Raw genomic sequence first — 24,889 nt, 5'->3', positions numbered from 1 at the left:
TTATATAGAATTTTACTCGTCATAAAGTTCTGTGACTGAACGATTAAAATATTCCAAATAGCTTCAGTATATTATACAACACTCAAATGCGTAGAACTCGAAATATTTAGAAATGCTGCACAAAACGCAACTTCATGTCTAACAAAATCAGAGTTTTTGTTGCTTAGATAATGGCAGAACCTGCTTATGGAGGTCTCTAGTGCGCATTCCTTGATGTGATTCTAAAATCAGTCACTGGACTGAAGCACCGCCTAAAACTATCATACGTTTCTAGGTTCACTATACCACTTCACGGTCACGTGTAAGGCCCATCTACGGGAACTAGATTTAGGTTTCCTTCGAATGAATTCAGACCAAAATTCTTTCTCTCCATCCTAGTAGGATTGCAGTTGGGACTAAATGGTCGCCCAAACTGGCTGGTCGTCGGTTGTCGTCCATAACACCTGACAACGTCAAGTCTCAACCAATAGCCAGTCACATACACTGAAAAAATGGACACTGATACAGTTTTGTACTCATGTTGTGAGCCATGAAGCATTAGTCATTGTAGTAGTAGATAGAACCCATACTTATGATTCATGGTAATTACACTTATCAAAAATTAATCACTGACGTTTACCTAATAGTATCATGAGCTGAAATGGCTTGTCACTACTAAGCCAAGAAAGGAAGGCTGAAATTAGGAAACAAACTGGCTATATAAAGGACAGGAAGAGGAGACAATATTACAGAAAGGGAAGAGGAAGTAGATGAAGGTGGGGATGCAATTTTGGGAGATTAATTTTATGAAACACTAAAAGAACTGAGGAGACAACAGCCTCCCAGAACTACTATGGTGAAACTAAACAATACTCCACCTGGCATGTAGAACATATGATAGACGAAATACCCCCATACTTGAAGAAGAAAGTAATAACCACAAAACCCAACAGCGAAGATGATGAAAGGTGTGAATCTTACTGAACAATCAATTTAACAAGTAGCAAAATACTAAAACAGATGATTTACAGGAAGATGGCGCAACTAGAAGGAAGTCGAACTCAAGAAAATCTGTTTGGTTTTCGGAGAAATAAGGGCACACACGAGGAGCTTTGGTACTATGATTTACTGCAGTCTGCTTTAACAGTCGTACTTAGGTTTCTGCAGTCGGCTTATGTATTACTTTTTCGTTAACAAACAAAATAAAATGTCTGTGTAATTGTCGAACATATACGGTGGACAAAACAAGTGTTCTAAAACTTCTAATAAAATGGTAAAAGAGACATCAGTACCAGAAATCGCGATAACCAGTATGAAGTAAGGTGCATATTATGCAGTCAGTACAAAACAGCTGATTCCTCTATGTGAGACGGAATAATAAGCTAAAATCGACAGTAGGTGACACATTAAATACTGAACTATGCCTAGGTGAAATGAAAATTAACAAACTATGTTTTCCGTAAGCAGAATGTTCTGCCCAGCTTTTATTTGTATCATTTAATTTAAGAAAAGCAACACATGCAACAGATGATTACTCCATTTATAGCGGTGAAAAGACTGTTCTCTGTTTCATACACAGCAGCTCTTTCATGGCTCAATGAACGTGTGAAACAAAATCAAACAGAGGTGGTAAGGCGCACCTACATTAATTATTCCATGTCACTGGGACATAAATCAGAATAAATTAGTGTTTTTGTTACTCTTTATCTTCTTTGCTAAATAACCTAATAGAATTATATTTAATAATTTTTCATAATGTGGGACCACAGTCATAATATATTTCTTTATAGTCAGTACCGCCATTAGACTGTTGTTTATTTACAGTGTTACATTTACTCTAACACAATCATGATTTTGGCTTCAAAGTGTCATTATCAAGCGTTATAAATTGCCTAAGACGGTAATTGTCGTACTAAAATACACTATCAGACACAATGCCTAATAGTCGATATTTTTGGCAGAGCCTATTGCTTTGTTTCATTACTGAGTACACCATCTTAGGCATGCCATTTTAGGCAGTTTATAACACTTAAAAGACTTGATAATGGCACTTTGAACCCGAAATCATGATTGTGTAAGTGTTAACGTAATGCTGTAAATAAACAACAGTCTAATGGCGGTACTGACTTTAAAGAATTATATTTGTTTCCGTTACCAAGGTGTTATCGGCTGCTATGTGCTATGTATGTGTTTACACAGATTTGTTTCAACCATCGACTGTGGTCTCGAAATCATGGGCCACACAAGAGTTTATAACACACGTCATCCGACATCCTAACGTAAACGCTATTCACATTGTATTCGACAGCAGAGAGAGATCAGAAATAGGAACATATTATTTTTGAAGCTTTGAGACACAAAGAATTCTACACCTTCTATTTCGACGAAGTCTGCATCTCACTCACAAGAATGAAATTACTGTCTCAAGCTGTACGACGTCTGCTAAACTACCAGAAAATAAGTTTTAGCACAATAATTTTTTTTAAAAAACACCTTACGTGTGTGAAGTATTGGCAATGAATTGAACTCGAGCTAAGAACTGAAAATCCTAATCTTACAACAAAATTTTACAAATGATTAACCTTGTAAGACGCACTAAGTCACTTGTGGTGTAATCGCTACCGTCCTTCATGCCTCCGAGCAGCTGAACTATCTTTAAAGAACAGTTCTGCGGTTGTCTAGTATCTATGAAAGACGACTGTGCTACCGTAACGTGAGAACTAGTTCTGTAGCACACGGCGGGGACGGTGTGAGGAGGGGGGCTTACCTAGCGGTCTGCCCGCCCCCACCGCCAGTGATGGACGAATAATTAATTAGCAACGCCCCAGGCGCTGACAATAGGCGCATAGGCGTATATAAAAGGGAGAGCTTGGGCAGGGGCAGACAATTCAGTATTCCTCCAGTCTTCAGCGCAGACGACACTTCACTATGAAAGCTGTAAGTACAGACTGCATGATTCCAAAACATACATCTTTAGAAGTTGCCAATATGTGAACTAGTTTGATGCTGTCATTTATCATTACCTGTGTTGTGCTCATCTTACGACCTCTGCGCAAACTGCTGCATCTAATACCGTCTGTAATCTGTTCTCCGCATACTAATCTTTGTTTTTTAATGCTTCTTCCGGTGTCTAATTAACTATTTGTGGAAGGTATAACAGACGTTCCTCTAACCTGTCAGTTCTCCCGATAAGGGTCTTATGTAGACTTCTTTCGTCACGTGTTCGTTTCAGAACTTCATCACTTTGTTCTTCACCTTTCTATTTCATTTTGACATTACTTGATACCTACCTAATTCAAATGATTACATTTAAAAAGTATCACATACCGGTAGAGCCCTTTGATAAAATGGGTGCTAATGTATTTCTGATACCTTTTTTCCTCGACCATCCTGTGGAATCTTGTATCACGTTTCCTGGCAGAAGGATTGTGCCACTTCTTCCGCTACTGCGTCTTTTTCAATTCCTTTGCTAAGAAAGTCGTTATTCTTCGCTGCTGCTATTCCTCACCATCGTCTTTGCTTTATTTACCATTGAGCCTTATCCTGAAATATCTTCTAGATTTATTTTTACAGCTCTTGTAAGTCTTCCTTGCATTCTGCCTCAAGGGTCTAATTACTGGTGTCTGTCACCCTTACAATATTATTACTCTTCTCACATATTCTTCCACTATCATCATCGCGTCTTCAGTAGCTGCAGGAGAAACAAAAGATAGCGTCTATAAACTGGAGCAAATATATATACATTTTTTCCTGTGTTGTCGCTGTTCCAGTTGGTCATGCTTCGGAATATGTTTAGGAAACATATTACTGTATCTTATTTCGTCCAAGGTGTTCTCTAGGCCCCGAATTGCAGGTAATGTAACCGTATCCTTTCCGTTAGTCATCCAGGAGTAACAACGGTAGAAATATACTATCCTGTCACATTAATGTAACCACATTTCAAAAGTCTGAATAACCCCCGCTGCCAGACGCGGTGGAAGATAGTCAGTACTGTTGTATAAGGTAACGACAGGGATTTTCAGCCTTGCCGTCTCCAGCACTGTGGACCTGTGTGCCAAGCTCCTCAGCTGAGGATGCATGGCGCGGACAGTCCTATGGAGGTGGTCCTACTGATTCGCGATCTGGTACACAACCGTATACCGCAAGTCTCTAGAGGAACGGAAGGTTCCAAATGATTGGAAAAGAGCACAGGTAGTCCCAGTTTTCAAGAAGGGTCGTCGAGCAGATGCGCAAAACTATAGGCCTATATCTCTGACATCGACCTGTTGTAGAATTTCAGAACATGTTTTTTGCTCGCGTATCATGTCATTTCTGGAAACCCAGAATCTACTCTGTATGAATCAACATGGATTCCGGAAACAGCGATCGTGTGAGACCCAACTCGCTTTATTTGTTCATGAGACCCAGAAAATATTAGATACAGGCTCCCAGGTAGATGCCATTTTCCTTTAGTTCCGAAAGGCGTTCGATACAGTTCCGCACTGTCGCCTGATAAACAAAGTAAGCACCTACGGAATATCAGACCAGCTGTGTGGCTGGATTGAAGAGTTTTTAGCAAACAGAACACAGCATGTTGTTCTCAATGGAGAGACGTCTACAGACGTTAAAGTGACCTCTGGCGTGCCACAGGGGAGTGTTATGGGACCATTGCTTTTCACAATGTATATAAATGACCTAGTGGATAGTGTCGGAAGTTCCATGCGGCTTTTCGCGGATGATGCTGTAGTATACAGAGAAGTTGCAGCATTAGAAAATTGCAGTGAAATGCAGGAAGATCTGCAGCGGATAGGCAAATGTAATGTATTGCGAATACATAGAAAGAAGGATCCTTTATTGTATGATTATATGATAGCGGAACAAACACTGGTAGCAGTTACTTCTGTAAAATATCTGGGAGTATGCATACAGAACGATTTGAAGTAGAATGATCATGTAAAATTAATTGTTGGTAAGGCGGGTGCCAGGTTGAGATTCATAGGGAGAGTGCTTAGAAAATGTAGTCCATCAACAAAGGAGGTGCCTAACAAAATACTCGTTCAGCCTATACTTGAGTATTGCTCATCAGTGTGGGATCCGTACCAGGTCGGGTTGACGGAGGAGTTAGAGAAGATCCAAAGAAGAGCGGCGCTTTTCGTCACAGGGTTATTTGGTAGGCATGATAGCGTTACGGCGATGTTTAGCAAACTCAAGTGGCAGACTCTGCAAGAGAGGCGCTCTGCATCGCGGTGTAGCTTGCTGTCCACGTTTCGAGAGGGTGCGTTTCTGGATGAGGTATCGAATATATTGCTTCCCCCTACTTATACCTCCCGAGGAGATTACGAATGTAAAATTAGAGAGATTCGAGCGCGCATGGAGGCTTTCCGGCAGTCGTTCCTCCCGCGAACCATACGCGAGTGGAACAGGAAAGGGAGGTAATGACAGCAGCACGTAAAGTGCCCTCCGCCACACTCCGCTGGGTGGCTTGCGGAGTATAAATGTAGATGTAGATGTAGGTGATGAGTCTGGTGGCCAGGGTAGCTCAGCAAACTCATCCTGGAGGTCTCCAATCCACGAGCGGATAAAGCGAGCCGCGTGACAAGTTGCGTCGTCCTGCTGGTAGATGCCATCACGGTGAAGAAAAATAAACTGCATGCAGGGGTGCGCTGCGTCTTTCAGAAGGAGGAAATCACGCAGGGAATGTTCTCCGATCTGTTCCAATGATTGTTGCAAGGTGTTCGCTTTCAGACATTTCACGCCGTACACGCCAACGACCATTTATCCGATGGAGCATAAAATAGGACTGATGTGAAAAGGCCACCCGCCGCCATTCAGTAGACGTCCAGTTTTGGTATTGGGGTGCAAATTCCAGCCTGAGCCGCCCATGAACAGTAATCAGCATGTCTGCACGAATCAGGCGCCTGCTGCAGAGGCCCAAACGCAGCAGCGTTCGCTGAACGGTCGTTGAGGGGACACTGTTAGTGGCCCGTTGGATCATCTGGGCGGTCAGCTGCTCAACAGCTGCGCGTCTTCTGTCCCGCACACATTTCGGCAGCCGTCGTTCACCTTTGTCATCTACCGCATGTACTTTACCACAGTTGCCTCGGCGCCGGCTTTGGATAGAGCCATTTTGCCATGCAAGATGTACATTACGCAATGCGGCACGTCAACAGTTTATAAACTTGCCCGGAAGCCAATGATTGTGCTCTTCTGGACGCCAGATAACCTGCCCCATTTTCACGTTACGAAAACGACTTAACTCTCTTCCGCCTTCCTCCGACATGTTTCACGTACCATCCACTACGAGTACTGCCGCATGCATATTATTGAGACTTGTGTATGACTGGGCCATGTTTTTAAACGGATCTAAAAAAAGGCCATCGCTGACTGAAATAGGCAGTCTCAGGACCAAACACTTTAGCTGTCACAGACGGAAATGAAGACCGTTTATACTGACTAGTCAAAGTTGACGTATGAGACACGCGAAATACCCTCAGACTTCAAGAAGAATATAATAACTCCAATCTCAAAGAAAGCAGGTGTTGACAGATGTGAAAATTACTGAACTATCACTTTAATAAGTCTGCAAACTACTAACACGAATTCTTTACAGACGAATGGAAAAACTGGTAGATGCCGACCTCGGGGATGATCAATTTGCATTCCGTAGAAATTGATGTTGGAACACGTGAGGAAATACTGATCTTACGACTTATCTTAGAAGAAAGATTAAGGAAAGGCAAACCTACGATTCTAGCATTTGTAAATTTAGAGAAAGCTTTCGACAATGTGAACTGGAATGCTCTCTTTCAAATTCTGATGGTGTCAGGGATAAAGACAGGGAGCGAAAGGTTATTTAAAGTTTGTACAGAAACCAGATGGCAGTTATAAGAGTCGAGGTTGGGAAAGGAGTGAGACAGGGTTGTAGCCTCTCCCCGATGTTATTCAATCTGTATATTGAGCAAGCAGTAAAGGAAACAAAAGAAAAATTCGGAGTAGTAATTAAAATCCATGGAGAAGAAGTAAAAACTTTGAGGTTCGGCGATAACACTGTAATTCGGCCAGAGACATCAAAGGACTTGGAAGAGCAGTTGAACGGATTGGACAGTGTCTTGAAATGAGGATATAAGATGAACATCGACAAAAACAAAACGAGAAAAACGGAATGTAGTCGAATTAAATCTGGTGATGCTGAGGGAATCAGATTAGAAAATTTGACACTTTAAGTAGTGAGTTAGTTTTGCATTCTGGGGAGCAAAATAACTGCTGACGGTCAAAGCAGAGATGATATAAAATGTAGACTGGCAATGGCAAGGAAAGCGTTTCTGAAGAAGAGAAATTTGTTAACATCGAGTATAGATTTAAATGTCAGGAAGTCGTTTCTGAATGTATCTGTATGGAGTGTACCCATGTATGGAAGTGAAACATGGACGATAAATAGTTTGGACAAGAAGAGAATAGAAGATTTCGAAGTGTGGTGCTACAGAAGGATGCTGAAGATTAGATGGGTAGATCACATAACTAATGAGGAGGTATTGAATAGAGTTGGGGAGAAGAGGAGTTTGTGGCACAATTTGACAAGAAGAAGTGACCGGTTGGTAGGACATGTTCTGAGGCTTCACGGGATCACCGATTTAGCATTGGAGGGCTGCGTGGATGGTAAAAATCGTAGGGGGAAACCAAGAGATGAATACACTACGCAGATTGAGAAGGATGTAGGTTGTAGTATTGGGAGATGAAGAAGCTTGTACAGGATAGACTAGCATGGAGAGCTGCATCAAACCAGTCTCAGGACTGAAGACCACAACAACAACAACGACAACAACAACAAGTCAAAGTTTGTCGATGTTTTTTATATTTTTCGTCAAGTGCTTTCTTTGGAAATGTGATGAAGATGCTTTGCAGTAGTTCTGGTGTCAAGGTGATTGTTTCGTTGATTTTTTACGCAACTTATGTAACCTAGTTCGTGAATCTCACATGAGATTCAGGATGGGCGAATGGGTGTTTTAGAGTCCTGCGTCTTGCCACATAAACATCCTCCACCTCCTCTGCTACAGTTCGACTGACTTCGTTTCTCTCGCACAAGATGTACTTGTGCCACCTGCCTGTCCATTTTTCTGTAGTCAGCAGTGGCCTCCCATCGGTACATCGAAAGTTTACATTGTACTTCTCTAAAGCTACATTTTTTGGACATATGATTTACCAATACACGTTTTCTTCGTTTCTAAATTCTTCTTCACTAGTTTGTCAGTAGCTGATAATTTTTTCCATACTTTCACGAACATATCAAGGAAACTGAAATAAGTTACTTGCAGCTTCTGCTGGCTACGTAAATTATGCGTAAAAAAATATCAAATTAAAGCATAAAATGGAACTTCTCTGCTTTCTTACTATCCATACACTCTCATAGTAGCAGAATACGGTATCCTCAATATTAATGCGTAACCTACTATACTTCATGTTTCCTGAGTAAAACTGAAAAATAAAAAATAGATAGGAAATGGTCAAAGGTTTTTTGAAGTGGTTTGTCTAAATGTAAGGAAGAAAGAAAATGAATTAGAGAAACATCTGACGCGCGTTTCAATTATACTTGAAACAACATATCATTCAAAGGCGAGTTAAATGTTTCTCTAATCTGTTTTATATCTCAGTTCTAGACAAATAATTTCACAATGCATTTTTGCAGTTTCTTATTTTCGAGTGTTGCTCAAAAGGCATGAAATATGCTGCTGGTAAGCATGTACTCTAAAAGGCATACTTTCAGAGCTAGAAGCATTTGCCAATCTTCTCTGCTGTAAAATATATCTCTTCCACCGAACAAGAGCTCATACCTCTTAATGTATGCAGTATAGAGACAAAGGATAGCAACCAATTTTTTCTTGTCTTGGTGCATACTACCTCTTTCCAAATTATGGAAAAGATTTGTTTCACAGTACCGGAGATGAAGAAGTGCTCGTTGCTCTTAAGGCATTCATTTTAGATTTCTGGAAGTTTTTGCTTCTAACATCGTGTACATTCAACCGGATTCTTTTACGCTATAAATTGTGATACACCATATACACAGGAATCCACATCCTTAAGTGTCTAATATCACAAGAAAGGGACCGGTAGCCACACGTGGACTTACACTGTGTGATCAGAAGTATCCGGACACATGGCTGAAAATGACTTAAAAGTTCGTAGCTCTCTCCATCGGTAATGCTGCAACTCAGTATGGTATTAGCCATCCTTAGCTTTGATGACAGTTTCCACTCTCGCAGGCATACATCCAGTTAGGTGCTGGACGGTTTCTTGGAGAATGGCAGCCCATTCTTCACGGAGTGCTGCACTGAGGAGATGTAGCAGTGACGGTTGATCAGACCTGGCACGCACTCGCCGTTCCAAAACATCCCAAAGGTGTTCTATAGGATTCAGGTCAGGACTCTGTGCAGGCCGGTACATTACACGAATGTTATTGTCGTGTAACCAATCCGCCACAGGCCGTGCATTGTGAACAGGTGCTCGGTCATGTTGAAAGATGCAATCGCCATACCCGAATTGCTCTGCATTAATGGGAAGCAACAAGGTGCTTAAAACATCAATGTAGGCCTGTGCTTTGATAGTGCCACGCACAACAACAAGGGGTGCGCGCCCCCTCGAGGAAAAACACGACCACACCATAACACCACCGCCTCCGAATTTTGCTGTTGGCACTACACACGATGGCAGATGACGTTCACCGGGCATTTGCCATAGCCACACCCTGACATCGGATCGCCACATTGTGTACCGCGATTCGTCACTCCACACAACGTTTTTACACTGTTCAATCGTCCAATGTTTACGCTTCTTAGACCAAGCGAGGCGTCGTTTGCCATTTACCGGAGTGATGTGTGGCTTATGACCATGGAGTCCAAGTCTTGTCTCCTCCTTCCTAACTGTCATAGTACTTGCAATGGATTCTGATGCACTTCGGAATACCTTTGTGATGGTCTGGATAGATGTCTGCCTATTACACATTACTACCCTCTTCAACGGTCGGCGGTCTCTGTCAGTAAACAGATGAGGTCGGCCTTTAGGCATTTGTACTGTAATTGTCCCTTGACGTTTCCACTTCACTGTCACATCGGCAACAGTGGACATAGGGATGTTTAGGAGTGTGGAAATCTCGCGTACAGAGGTATGACACAAGTGACACCCAATAATATGACAGAGGTCAAAGCCCGTGAGTTCCGCGGAGCGCCCCATCCTGCTGTCTCACGATGTCTAATGACTACTGAGGTCGTTGATATGGAGTACCTGGCAGTAGGTGGCAGCGCAATGCACCTAATATGAAAAACGTGCATGTTTCTGGCTGTGCGGATACTTTTTATCACAGAGTGTATATTTGGAACCATCCCGGCATATGTCTGAAGTAATTTAGGGAAACCACGGAAAACCTGAATCAGGAAGGTCGGATGAAGTTTGGAGCGTCCATCTCTCTGATTACGAGGCTTGTCTCTTTAAAACCTAAATACTTCATTCGGTTTACCCCTAGTGTAGAACACTGTTTTGTAAATCGGTAGTGGTACACCTCTCACTCATATCTCTCTACCAGTCACTGCACACACAGCACACGCGATACACAGTGTATTTCATAATGTAACATTACTCACTCGATCGACTGGCATCAGGATTGTAGCGACGGTGGGTTCCTTGTCATGTACCACAACTTCCCATTTTCTAGCCTGAAAAACTGAGCCAGCAAACTTCGAAACAGCTATGTTGAGTTCAGAAAGAGGATGTGGGGTTGTTTATACACATTGCAGAGATCTGAGAGATAGGTTTCTCAGAAAATAAAAGAACAAGAAGCATTACTGTTCGAAAGTGTTGTGTGAAGTGACAGAGATGTTTCATTATCGTTATTTACTTGTTTTACACTTTTTACCAAATGTCTAGTCTGTGTTTCCTAAGGAATCCTTCACGGTATAGAATGCATTGTTTGACGGATAGCTTTTAGGGTTCCGTGTCTCAATCTGCAAAAACGAAACCCTTCTGGGATCGCTCTGTTTTCCTTCTATCTGTCCGACTGTGAGAACCGTTTTCCTCAGGAACGAGTAGACGTATCAAGTTCAGATTTATGTCCCATATTAAGATCTATGGTTCTTAGCAGTGTAAAAATTTGAAGCTTCTAACTCAATTCAATCAATTCACATATTTTCATACTCGTAAACTTACTCATAAACCTACAGTATACTTCACGAAATTTGGCAGTAAGTGAGGATTCACAGTATAGGTAAAGGGAAAAATTCGAAAATTATTAATTTGCAGTTATGTAACAAGAAAAAATATATTTTATATATTTTGTCGTTTTACATCCGTCTGTCCTCTGCGCGTCTGTTACGAAACACTTTCCGCTTGAAAAAATTGACGCATCAGGTTCAAATTTATGTAGCATACTAAAGTCTATGATCCCTTGGCGCTGTAAAATATTAAAACTTCTGAGTCTATTTATTCAAAATATTCGCCCGTTTATGTCACATTTTTTGAAACTCGCAGTCGCATCCATAAAATCCTATGGTACTATCCTTTAACGTGGAAACATGAAATTCGGCAACAAGCGAGGTTTCACAATAGAGGCAAAGGAAAATCCAAAAATTCCTAATTCGCAATTACATAACAAGAACAAACATCTTTCGTCTTTTGTTAACAGTCTGTCTGTCTGTCAAGACGCCATTTTCTTGTCAACAGGTGGGCGTATCAGACTCGAATCTTCGTCACTAAAGTCTGTGGTCCTTTCGCGGTGAAAAGATTTTAAGCTTCTAAGTCAATGAAATCAAAAGATTCGGCCGTTTACGTCACATATTTTGATACTCACAAACTCGCTCATCGAAAACATCCCCTAGATATAGAATTATGAATTTTGGCTAGAAGCAATGTTTCGCAGAACAAGTAAAGCTAAAATATCTTAGAAACGCTAAATCGTAATAGTATCAGACATAAATATCGTTTGCCATTATAACATACATTGCACTCATCATTCGTCAAAATATTAATAGACGAACAGTACTGCATGTAAATGTAAAATTTAAGATGTAGTCATTTTTGATAAGTAAATGAAACTATTTTATTGAATCTTCTGTTTGTACATGTGTAAACTGAAGTCCCCTGCTTTGTTCTTTTTGCACTTCCGGGAGAGTCTGAGGCACTACGTAGAGATTTTGATATGCTCTTGCAATTCCCGGGATCGACATCTTGCCAATACCTCTATCTAAAATAGACAAATATCATTGGTAATCTCGATTCCCAGGGTGGATGAACCGCGTATATAATAACAAAGTTTGCATGGAACCCTCTGTGCTGGAGTACTGCTCGCAGTTGGCTAATTTTAACTGCCTTTTGGATAAGTAGGTTCCACTAACATGTTTAACCTCTTAGGCAAAAAAAAAAAAGTTTTATTCCTTGGTAGATAACTCTGTATCGAGGTTTATGTTCACCCTTTCACTGTAAATGCACACTGAGTCTGTATCGTGTTCCATGGTCATGGACAGAACTGATTGTGCAGTACTTATTAATGCTATTTTTGTGCATAACGAACAGGTCTAGTCGTTAAAATCTCCAGTGGTACGAATACAACTTTACAACAAACCGCATTATTCTTTTCGGTAATTATTGCTATTGCTCCTGACTGTAGTTTGGAAACTGTTTTTGTATTTCGTTCCTTTGTTTTCCAGAACGCAATTATATAGCTGAGAACTGAGTGTACATGTGAATGACAACCTACTGAAAGACACTTGTCGTTACACACTAACGAGAGGACGTTAAGAGCATACAAGGCTGATGACATTCTGTTCGCAAGAATATTTGTGTGTTCACGACACTTCAAATCAAAATTTACATTAATTGTAAGAAATTTTGTGTCTGTTACGCATTACAGAGGTTTTACTTAGTTTAACATTTTCCTTCTTCAATGCAAAATTCATGTCATGTGTTTTCTTTGTGCTCAGTGCAACTTTACTGCAAAATGTCCATTGGCATATATTCTTTGAAGGGTTTCATATGCTTTCTGTGCAAGATCTTTTGTTTTCTGAGTCAACACCAAAGAGGATTTTTCCCCATGTAAAAAGGTGCTGGGTACGACACTGATGGATATCAGAAAAAAGTACGTCATAATATGGTGCAGTGAGAATCCCCTTTATTAGAGTAATTTGGTTCTTATACGCGTTTCACTGTGTCTCGGTAGCACACTAGGCGGCGCTTAAATTTCATGTCTCGTAGGTGTTATGCAAGGAGTTTAGGTATCGTCTTCCTATCTGCCACGTATGATCGAAACCAGTCATTAAATACACATCTTATTCCTAATTTTTCTACCTGATTTGGTAGAATCTTTTGGTCAACTGTATTGAAAACTTAGAAAGAACTAGCAAGATAACGGTAACACACCATTCCTTGGCAAGATCTTCCAATAGCCTACCACTTTTCTGAATTGTATTGTGGTTGATTCGTAAGAAACCAAACTGTGGCTCATTTGGAAGATATTTATTCAAGTAATTCATTGATTTGTCATTCATAATTTATTTTACTATTTAGAAAATTTTGTTTTAATTGTTTTAGATTCTTTGATAGTGCCACAAATGCAATGCTCGCAGATCACCGTATTTGTGACGGTCCAAGTTTTACCCCCACAGTACGCTGTGTTCCACACTTAGGCCTACATATTCGTCAACCTCCTCTTCAGTTCCATATTACTATTGGATACCAGTAGAACTCTTTATTTGAGTGCGCAGTTCTATTTATAACTCCTTCCTTCGTTCATGTAACCTGTGTAATGTCTTTCTTATATAAAAATGCCTTCCATGACTGGATCATTCCCAGGATTCGTATTAAGGTATACGCTATCTATCGTTCTACTACTTTCTCTTTATCTACGATTTCCTCTGTTTATCCTTGAGCCGGATTCTGCTCATTCCGAACAACGACTCTTCTACATCTTCCAGAGCTTAAGCCAGAAGAGCTATACAGCCTGGAATTGTTAGTAATGGCATATATTCTCCGACCCTTTGTTTCTTTTTATTTTCTTTCACTTCTTTCATTTATTGTTTGATGTACAACAGTGGTAATAAGCTGAAAATCCGCCTTTCACGCTCCTTAACAAGTACTAGCCTTTTCTGATATTGCACTTCTTTTACTCCGACCCTACTTTGTAGATGCACATGTGCTGACGAGCTGAGATATTATGACCACCTGTTTAAAAGTGTCTTGAAGGAACTATAAAATGCGATATAACAGCTATTCCACGTGGAATTAATTCGACAGGTCTTTGTTTTCCAGACGTAAGCAGCATCGGATGTCTACGCAAAGGTTAATCTGTGGCAGATCAAGACTGTGTGCCAAATCGGGATTCTATACCGGGACCGCTACTCCCGAAGGTCCCGAGTTCGAATCTCGGTCAGGTACACAGTTTCAATATGCCAGGGAGTTTCATATCAGCGCACAGTCATCTGAAGAATGAAAATTTCATACTATAAACACCCTCCAGACTGTGTCTAGCCATTTTTCCACAACATCATTTCTTCCAGAAGTGCTAGATTTGCAAGTTTTGCAGGAGAACTTCTCAGAAGTTAGGAAGTAGTTGTACTTGGGTGCCTAATTGGTACTGTACTTGGCTGAGAAAGGCAAAGATTGCGAGTTCGAGTCTCGATCTGGTATATAGCTTTAACATGAAAGGAAATTTCATATCAGAGCGCACTCCAATACAGAGTGAAAATTTCATTCAACATACATTCTGTTGGACAACGTGGCACATTTCAGGTTCATGTGGAGGATATTTATTGAGTGGTATGTAGTGCGATCCATTGTACGCCTCTTAATAGTGAAATATACACTGAGGTAAGAAAAGTTGTGGGTTAGTGATATGGACATAAGAAGATGGCAGTAGAACCTTGTACACAAGGTATAAAAGGGCAGTGCATCGGTGGAGCCGTCATGTGTACTCAGGTGATTCACTTAAAAGGGTTTCTGATGTGATAAAGGGAGCACTACGGGAGTAACAGAGTTTGAATTTTGGAATGATACTTGGAACTAGACGCATAGGATATTTCATTTTGGGAATCGTTAGGGAATTCAGTATTCCGAGATTCACAGTATGAAGAGTGTACGGAGAATATTATATTTCAGTCATTACATCTCACCACGGACAACACAGTCGCCGACTGCCTTCACTTAGCGACCGAGAGCAGTGGCGTTTACGTAAAGTTGACAGTTCTAAGAGACAAGCATCACTTTGAAACAACCGCAGAAAGCAGTTTGGAGCGTATAACGAACGTATCCGTTAGGGAAGTGCAACGAAATTTGGCGTTACTGGAGTATGGCAGTAGACGACTGAGGCGAGTGCTTTTCCTAACAGCACAACATCTCTTGCAGCGCTTCTCCTGGGCTCGTGACAATATCGATTGTATCCTAGACGAGAGAAAATCATGATCGAATCAGGTGAGTCTTAGTTTCAGTTGATAAGAGCTGGTAGGTTTCGAACGTGGCGCAGACCCCACGAAGCCATTCATCCAATGTGTCAAGCAGGCACCGGTGGTAGCTCCATAATGGTGTTGGATCTCGTAGACGGGAAATGGTTATGTTTGGCCACATGGAAACCATCTGCAGCCCTTTATCTATGACAGTGCGCCACGTCACCTTCCCACTGGTGTTCGCGATTGGTTTGGAGAAAGCTCTGGACAACTCGAGTGAATGACTTCGCCTCCCAGATTGCCCGACATGAATCCAATCGAACATGCATGGGTCATTACCGAGAGGTCAGTTTGCGCAGAAAATTCTGCACCGGCTACAATTTCGCAATTATGGACGGCTATAGAGGCAGCGTGGCCTATTATTTCTACAGGGTGCTTCGAAAGATTTGTTGTGCCCTTGCCCCTTCGAGTTGCTGCATTACGCCCGGAAAAAAGGATGCCCGACACGATATTAAGAGGTATTCCATGACTTCTGCCGCTCCGGCGTGTAGGCAGCTATTATCCCACAATGTGGTCCTGTATCCAGTAACACCTCGCAGGTAACTTTTACATTCAGCGAGATAACGCATCCATCTGTCGCTTCACAACTGTGGCTTTGCAGAACAGTGCTCTTACATTTGCATATTTGTGTACCGGGCTAAGTTAATTGACTGCAATGCAATTACTACATCTGGGTCACCAATAACCGAAATGTGCATGTCTTGGTCCCGCTCCTGAAAAATCTCTTGGAGTTTTGTGTGGTGACGGTCATGGCTCAGGAAGGTTTCCCAACCATCTGTGTCTCACTGAGTTACGCCATGCAACTACACATCGTCTGATATTATACGAAACGTTCTTAAAGAATACATCTTATGATGTTCCTTCCATGTGCTGTCCGTTACCACCTCAAATGCGTGTGATACTTGACACAGACTGACTATATGTTGTTAGTTCCTTGTAAATCAGCAGGTTCGCCTCATTTGAGGAAGAATAAGATAATGAACTTCTTTATAAGATCACTTTTATAAACTGTCTTGAAACTCAGTTACTGGTTTTCCCACTGTCCAGACAAACAGTGATCCGCTTTAAATAGGAAATAAACTGTTGGGTCTTCACGTCTGGTACTAGCAATTGTACAATTTAAATTAGTGTTTTCCAAAATTAATATACCATAGAACTGTTTCCTTGACAATGGGGGTTTGCACTATCCATCATGAAACTGTTTGTGGCTTTCTCCTAGGCCTGAAACACCAAAATATACTTTTGAAACTTGACAAAATATTTCAAAACGAAATATATACTTCTGACTTCCAGTAATTCTCAGAATTAAATAAATACTAGGTAACATTAACCAGATAATTATGTTCCATATCGGGAATAGCTGAAATATCGTTTCTCTTTGGTATTTGAGATAGTAGGCACCATTCAGTAAATATTAGCTGCGTTTTATAAAGCACTTCGACGTCAGTGAAATACGAAATTTGGCCTCTTCATACATATCATAACTAATTTTGATAAAAATGAATCAGATTTGGGAACGGCCAGAAAGAGCTAAATACATGTGTAAGAACTTACATGATACAGAATTTTTATTCACTTACTTCATAATAAGCTCGTACTCACTGCTGGATATGATGTATAGCTTCAGATCTCCTATAGCGGTGCACATCTGTGAACAATCCCGGCATCGTATCCGGCGACCTATTAAATTCGTACTGCGCTAATAGTAACCGTTAGTGATCAACTTTTCTCAGCGACTTACGTGTGACAAATAACTACAAACAAAACCCCTGGTACTTTACGTTATATAAACTTATTACACTGATTCTGTACAACTGAATCGTGTTCACACATTGTCTGTACGGCAAAAGTCTCTGTGATACTGGGCAACTTATCGCTGTAATCACTGCATACGTCAAAATGAAACTGACTGTAACACGTTTAGGCAGATATGTACAGCTCGACTATCCAAGAGCGTGCGTTGTAAACGGCGGTTCTGGCAAAGCGGTTCAGTTTATACATACTTGTGTGGAAGAGGAAGGAGCAGAGCATCGTCTGTATAGATAAATAACGGCACTGTGAGTTCCGGCGGCTTGGAGGTGGTTCCGATTCTTCAGTCAGGAACAACAGTCAAATAATGCAGCTAAATAGTCGGCGTATGTCATGTATTATAGTCAGAAGTTACGTAATGTACATGTTTTGGAACAGGCAACAAGAGCGTGTAGCCAGTTAGAGGACACAAATAGTCAGTACTAGTGGAAGGGCAGGGAAAAACCACTGAACATCATTTGTTGTTAACTACGTCCTCCAAAATTTTATTACTCAACAGTAAACACTTTAGCGAAGCAGTTGAAAGGTACAAAAACCAATTTTTTCCTCTTTATTTATAAAAGAAAGAAATTAAAGGTCAGCTTTAAAAGAATTATTCAAGTCCAAATACCAGATGTTAACAATTTAGACACGCTTCACAATTTTAAACGATTACAAAAAATCAGACACAGTACATATTAATAAATTACATTTGACCAGCCCATCTTCAGATCGGGGCACAAGACCGCTAGGAGCACAATAGGCCCCTGGCCAAAACCTCGGGCGCAGCATCCGGAGACAGTAAGTTCACCACTACAACGTGTACAGCAAACACTCTCTTAACCAGTGGAACGGTAAAACTAAGCTAAAGCTTTTGGCGCAGCTGTGCAAGATATCACACTTAGAGCGGGTATAAACAAGAATCAAGGGTAATTTATAATTTAAATGTAAAACAACTATTTGAGTATTGTACGAAATATTCCACTTATTCCGCTAAAGAGCATGGAGGTGGATATACTGCTGACTGCAAGGACCAGGTCACTGTCACTGATTAAAGTGGATCTCCTTTATTGAGTTCAACTCAGTGGCAAGAGGAAAGCTAAATTTAAAATTGAGCACAGACCTCAAGGTCTTAAAAACAGAATGACAAGAAGTCAACAGCTTGAAATTCTACTTATAAAAAAGGCATGCTCTAAAGAGATATGCCCATTTCCATAGGGGAAGGAGTTGGCCACATGCCAGCGAGCCCTCCAAGTAATCACCACTTAAATGCAAATTGCGTGAATGCAGCACAACTGAAGTTGAAAATCAAGTGGTAGGCAAGTGTCAAGCTGCTTCAAACAAACTGCAGACCACCTACACTTATACTCATAAATTAAGGATAATGTTGATGCATGGTGAAAAATTGCTGTGGTAGGCGGTTTGCGTGTTTAAATCACCTTGGGGTATGGCCATGCTGTGCATTTGACCTGCGGTCGTCGCACGGTGGCGCTGGCAGCAGTCCACATACACAGAGGTGTGTTGCAGCATGTCACAGTACGGTGTAGCGAGTAAGTGTGCAGACGTTTTCAGACGTGCTAATGGTGACTGTGTGTTGAAAATGGCTCAAAGAACACATATTGATGACGTTGTGAGAGGTAGAATACTAGGGCGACTGGAGGCTGGTCAAACACAGCAAGTCGTAGCACAGGCCCTCCGTGTGCCATAAAATGTAATCACAAGATTATGGGAACGATTCCAGCAGACAGGAAACTTGTCCAGACGCTACAGTATGGGACGTACACAGTGTACAACACCACAAGAAGACAGATATCTCACCATCAGTGCCCGCAGACGGCTACGGAGTACTGCAAGCAGCCTTGCTAGGGACCTTACCGCAGCCACTGGAACAGTTGTCTCCAGTCACACAGTCTAAAGACGACTGAACAGACATGTTTTATTCGCCCAGAGACCTGAAAGGTGCATTCCACTGACCCCTGGCCACAGGAGATCCAGTAAAGCCTGGTGCCAAGAACACAGTACATGGTCATTGGAACAGTGGTCCCAGGTTATGTTCATGGACGAGTCCAGGTATAGTCTGAACAGTGATTCTCGCCGGGTTTTCATCTGACTTGAACCAGGAACCAGATACCAACCCTTTAATGTCCTTGAAAGGGACCTGTATGGAGATCGTGGTTTGATGGTGTGAGGTGGAATTATGATTGGTGCACGTACACCCCTGCCTGTCTTTGACAGAGGAGCTGTAGTAGGTCAGGGGTATCGGGATGTCATTTTGCACCAGTATGACCACCTTTTCAGGGATGCAGTGGGTCCCACCCTCCTCCTGATGAATGATAACACACGGCCTCACCGAGCTGCTATCGTCGAGGAGTAACTTGAAACAGAAGATATCAACCGCATGGAGTGGCCTGCCTGTTTTTCAGACATAAACCCTATCGAGCATGTCTGAGATGCTCTCGGTCGACGTATCGCTGCACGTCTTCAAACCCCTTCCACACTTCAGGAGCTCCTATAGGCACTGGTGCAAGAATGGGAGGCTATACCGCAGCAGCTGCTCGACCACCTGATCCAGAGTATGCCAAACCGTTGTGCGGCCTGTGTATGTGTGCATGGTGATCATATCCCATATTGATGTCGGGGTACATGCGCAGGAAACAGTGGAGTTTTGTAGCACATGTGTTTCGGGACGGTTCTCTCAACTTATCACCAATACTGTGGCCTTACATATCTTTGTCGTATGTGCTCTCTATGTGCCTATGCTATTAGCGCCAGTTTTGTGTAGTGCCACGTTGTGTGGCACCACCTTCTGCAATTATCCTTAATTTATGAGCATGCATGTAGATAAGTCTCCAGTCAGGACGTGGCTCCATCCTACCAACAACCGTTCGCCTCGAAAACCTCATTCTCGCTTCGCTCCTTCCCTCCTACTACAGAGACCAAAGATACTCCAACCGTAAAGGAAGTGCAGAATTCTCTGGGGGCAAGCTATCGACCTCACAGCACAGTTCAAGATTGATCTGGAAATTTGAGATCGCGGGCCCAGTCCTGGCTGACTCCTGACCATTCGAACGTTAACACGTGGCCTTCTCTGCCAGCAGGTGATGGCAGTGCTGTTGGTAGGCCTGGTGGCGAGCGCCAGCGCCATCTTGGGGGGCCCAGATTGCCCTGGCTGCCCGCAGTTGACCCAGCAGCAGGTCCAGGCTCAACAGCAGTCTCAACAGCAGACCCAGCAGCAGGCTCAACCCCAGGTGTCCAGCGGGGCGCGCCTCGCCGTCTACTCGTCACCCTTCTACTCCACTGGCATCGTCCCGTCAGTCTACTCGGCCAGAGTCGTGCCCACTATATCTGGGATTTACCCCTACTACGCCAGGATCTGATGTCCAGACTTACTGAATTCCAGATCTATCTTATGACGTCTGTTGCAATTCACTGTCTAAAACTATATATGAATTCTCATAATTAAAATTCTTCTTGTGCCATCATAAATTGTGCTTTTATTACATAGTTATCTCCCAGTCCGTATCCTCTTAAATCCGAGCATCCCATGTTGTGTTGTTATGCAATTGGAAGTTAAATTTACCTGCGTCAGTAATACCTACATCACATCAGTTGGGTATGAATTGCCAATGTCTGTGATTTTGTATCAAGAAAAATCAGAAGACAGGCTAACGTGGCTACTTAACATTGACAGCTGGAGAGTGCTATCTCTAAATTTAAATAATGTAAGTTTCTTGCTAGAGGAGTTTGATTACCCAGATCGTACACGTACATTGACAACTAGTTTCGGGACGTTAAACTGCCATCTTCAGATCACCTACATACATGGACCATGGTTCCACTCATTGTAGTGCGTGGTCCTTTAATCATGGACGTATCTGGGAACAAATCGTTGAAGATGATGCTCCAGTATAACGTTATACACGACAATGTACAGTAAAACTACGGTTGTGCCAAACACGCACACAACTGACAACATATATACAGCAGATAATATCGTATGAACCACATGTGCATGATCAGAAACTTTTGTGCGTTTTGGGCACAATCTTAGATTTATTGTATTATGTGTGACGTTACACTGGAGCGTCTTTTTCAAAGAGTATTTTCAAAATACATCCATGAATAAATTGTCGTACACTACATACAGTGGCACAGTTGTCCATGTATGTAGATCTGAAGATGGCAACAAAACTTGCCCGAAAAAAAAAAAATATATATATATATATATATATATATATATATATATATATATATATATAATTCAAAGATTAATATGCTTTTAAATCAGTTGTTTTTTGTTGTCAAATCGTAAGTCTTTGAACAACAAGTGTAAAACGGTACTGCCTAGACCAGTTCAGACTGCCAGGAAAATGACAGTATGGTTCTTCCCAGAGGGAAAGACGGCTGCTTGTGAGTGACGGTAAGCAAGAAGGAATACACTCCTGTCAACTTAGGTTCCGTGACTCGCAGCCCCACTGCACAGGAATGAACAGCACCTACAACAATTTTCTCAACACAATAAACGTTCGGCGTGAGTCGCTTATTTTACTTACGCAGTTAGGCGCTTGGATTGTACATACTATCATCTTAAAGTTCATTACTACAAGAATGATAGTTTTCTACTGCTTAAGTTACGCCTGAGCCACCGCCATCACAAATTTAATTTATTAAACAGTGGAGGCCCTATCATATGTGGAAAATAGGTGCTGTAACTCAGAAGATTATACAAAATAGGCAGTCGTTCTTCATTCTCATGCTTTCCCAGAGCAGTGCCTTCTCTCTGCCACCATCTCTAACAGTCATCATGGTGTAACTGTTATACTGATCTCATGCACATCGAAAACATTCACGTTTTAAAATTGTTTCCGCAATCAAGAATGATTTGTAGTTAAATTCTTTTAATATAAATAAGGAGTCATGAAAGTATTAAATTAAATGATAACCACTATGGAACCCTTCTTATTACTGTTTGCTGTATATTTCAAGTTAAACACAAGTGTACAAAGCCAGGGTATGCTACTATCGTTGAGTATTACCATTGATCATAAATAAAGGAATTATATTATCAGCACCTTGGCGAAGATCGAGTAATGAGTTTGTGCTGAAATATACTAAAGTCAACACATTTGGGGGAGCAACTAAGCTCGCGGTTCACACAGTTATCCCGAACACTAATTACAGAAGGAAGAAAGAACTACAAAAAGAACCACGCTTGCACTCGCTGTCTTCACTGAGCGACATCAATAACTTTTGATGCACTAACAACAAGCCAAGAGATGTACCGCAATAATAATGAAACGTCAAATCAAACCACCTTCAACCGTCTGCATTTAAAATTTTTCCTTATTTATGCGACCAGTTTCGGTGTTTCACTACGTCATTTTCAGGATGGAACTTGTCGCATAAGTAAAATAAAATTTTAAAAATAGACCGCTGAAAGTGTTTTTGATTTGATGTTCTATATTGAAAAGCAGAAGTCCCTCAATCACCCTGTATGAAGATGGATTTACTGGCACTGATTAAACGCCTTAAAATCTTAGAAGGAACTCAGCGTTGGCCGTAATTTTGATGATTTACTAACAGCAAAATCGATTTTCGATCACATAATGATCATCTTCAGTGCTGGAAGTTAAAAATTTTCACATAGTGATCAGTGAATTCACACACACACACACACACACTGTGATAGATCCCTGTTATCTGAAAACTGTACGATCTTGAGAAGAGGAATCAACTGAGTGAATTATGACAGCCAAAACAGTTGCAGGATAAAGATTTATTAACCACGGTTCATAGGCGAAGTACTGAGGCTAAACTGTGTTCGCATCGACCCTCTGTCCATAATTATGTTGTATAAATGGAGATGATGTTTTAACTACTGACGACGCCTTTGGCATAATTGTTTTATGAATCTCCATTTCAGGATGTGATTTTAGTGTATTTTACTTCTGATGAAGGTATATATAGATATACCAAAACCGTGCTCAAGAATAGGAGGTACTTACCATTGTGCGGCGTTTGAGGGTCTCTACCCGTCGTTCAGAGAGCGAAAAATGATTAAAACGTCTCTGAGGGTACTGTAATTGGTCCAGTCTTCGCGGTCGTTACGGCAGAACTACTACCACGTGGTCATAAGTAAGATACATCTGCTCACGGAGGTCCAATGCGGAGTGTAATTATCGTATTGCAGCGAAACTTGGTGGATATGCTAATGTGATCGAAAATCTATTTTTCTGTTAGTAAATCATCAAAATTACGGCCAACGCTGACCTTCCTTTTAATTTTACTTATTACATGGTCGTTGTGCACGTAGCACTCTATGGAGTCACCAGTCGTTAAAACCTTACGTCAAAACTAGAAGCACTTCGTATGGTATTTCACAGTTCCTATTACAAGATTCTAGGGGTGTATAGGGGACTTAATAAATTAGGTTTTGATCAGGAACCGATGTGGGGTACGTAAATTTCGGATATAAAGTAAGTTTGAAAACCGAACACTTTCAAATCTCTCACTTGAAGGTACGCACACAAACTAAGAAGAGAGCACTATCGTTAGTCCCTCTTGTAATTCGACAGAGCAATTTCACCAAACAGCTGCGAGAAACTGGTAGTTTTCACCGAGGAGGAGTGACAGTGGTGATCCACGGACGCCCTGCACTCTCGGCTCTGAAGAGGGTGTCCTCTGTCACATAGAAGAGAATCCGACTACAAATACTGGTACACTGCCCATTTGTTGGGTTGGTGTGCTGCACGCACGTCAAACCACATTGTCTCCATTGTGAACATACCGTGAAGTAGGAGAATAGAAACTGATCTAACCTTCAAACTTATTCCACATTCAAATGGTACATTTCTGGACAATGGTTCCTCATCAAAACTTTAACTACTAAATCGTCTCTACAACGCGTATAAGCATTCTTTCGAGAGAATGATGTAATTTATTAAATGACATTCAAATACTCTTTGAAAAAATGTACCTCGCTTGTTATCTTTTACAGTGAAATTTTTACATACACAGCAGTCCGATGTGTGCAATGTGACTCTCCAGCATCGGCATTGGTCTTGTTCAGCGACCCGAAACTCCTTCTCACTACATACTGTTAGTGACTGCGTATGCTCGTCAGTATATACAGTGATAGATTTCCTTTCACTTCTTGGAAAGATGCTATATTTATTTTACATAAGATTCAAGGATGAAACAGTCACCTGAATATAAAGGATGCATTTTGGCCAGACATATGGTGCAGCTGATGAAGCTTAGTGAACTGATTTAGTGAATTTTAAAATACGTCGTTTAGTGACCTTTCCTCTCTTAGTGGGTATTCTATTGGAATTTTATTTTATATGTAATGTTTAAAAATGAATGATCGTATTGATTTCACTTGGTCGGTGCTTACGCGACTGGAACCGCCTGCAGTGATTCAGCTGCTAGGCGTGTGAAAAGAGTGAAATGAGTACAGCTACAAAGCACAAAAATTTGCCTCGTGTTTGTCACTCTTAATGATCTGCCATTACATGAGCCAATGGATTTCAAATGTTGTGAAAACTAATCTTGCGAACCAATTTCTCTGATACAGTTTCGCGTCTATGACGTAAATAGTGTGAAATTGTTTACGTTTGCCCCAAATAGAATCGAGAGGGATTGCCGATACAAACACTCACGTAACG

The 24,889-nt window shown here is 41.3% G+C and overlaps 1 protein-coding gene across 2 annotated transcripts; it reads left to right on the top strand.

Moving 5' to 3' along the window:
• The first annotated feature begins 2,861 nt into the window (after positions 1–2,861).
• Positions 2,862–20,708, top strand: LOC126203735 (cuticle protein 9.5-like). 2 transcript variants are annotated; one of them, XM_049938103.1, is made up of 2 exons: positions 2,862–2,916; positions 20,318–20,708. In XM_049938103.1, the coding sequence occupies exons 1-2, from the start codon at positions 2,908–2,910 to the stop codon at positions 20,597–20,599; spliced, it is 291 nt and encodes a 96-aa protein (XP_049794060.1). In that variant the 5' UTR covers positions 2,862–2,907; the 3' UTR covers positions 20,600–20,708. The 2 variants fall into 2 exon arrangements, with proteins under 2 accessions (XP_049794060.1, XP_049794061.1); XM_049938104.1 differs by having other exon boundaries at positions 2,876–2,916; positions 20,321–20,708.
• The last annotated feature ends 4,181 nt before the right edge of the window (positions 20,709–24,889 follow it).

Source organism: Schistocerca nitens, chromosome 9 (genome assembly GCF_023898315.1).
Source record: "Schistocerca nitens isolate TAMUIC-IGC-003100 chromosome 9, iqSchNite1.1, whole genome shotgun sequence".
Lineage (NCBI taxonomy): Eukaryota > Metazoa > Arthropoda > Insecta > Orthoptera > Acrididae > Schistocerca > Schistocerca nitens.
This window is presented reverse-complemented; position numbering and strand designations above follow the sequence as displayed.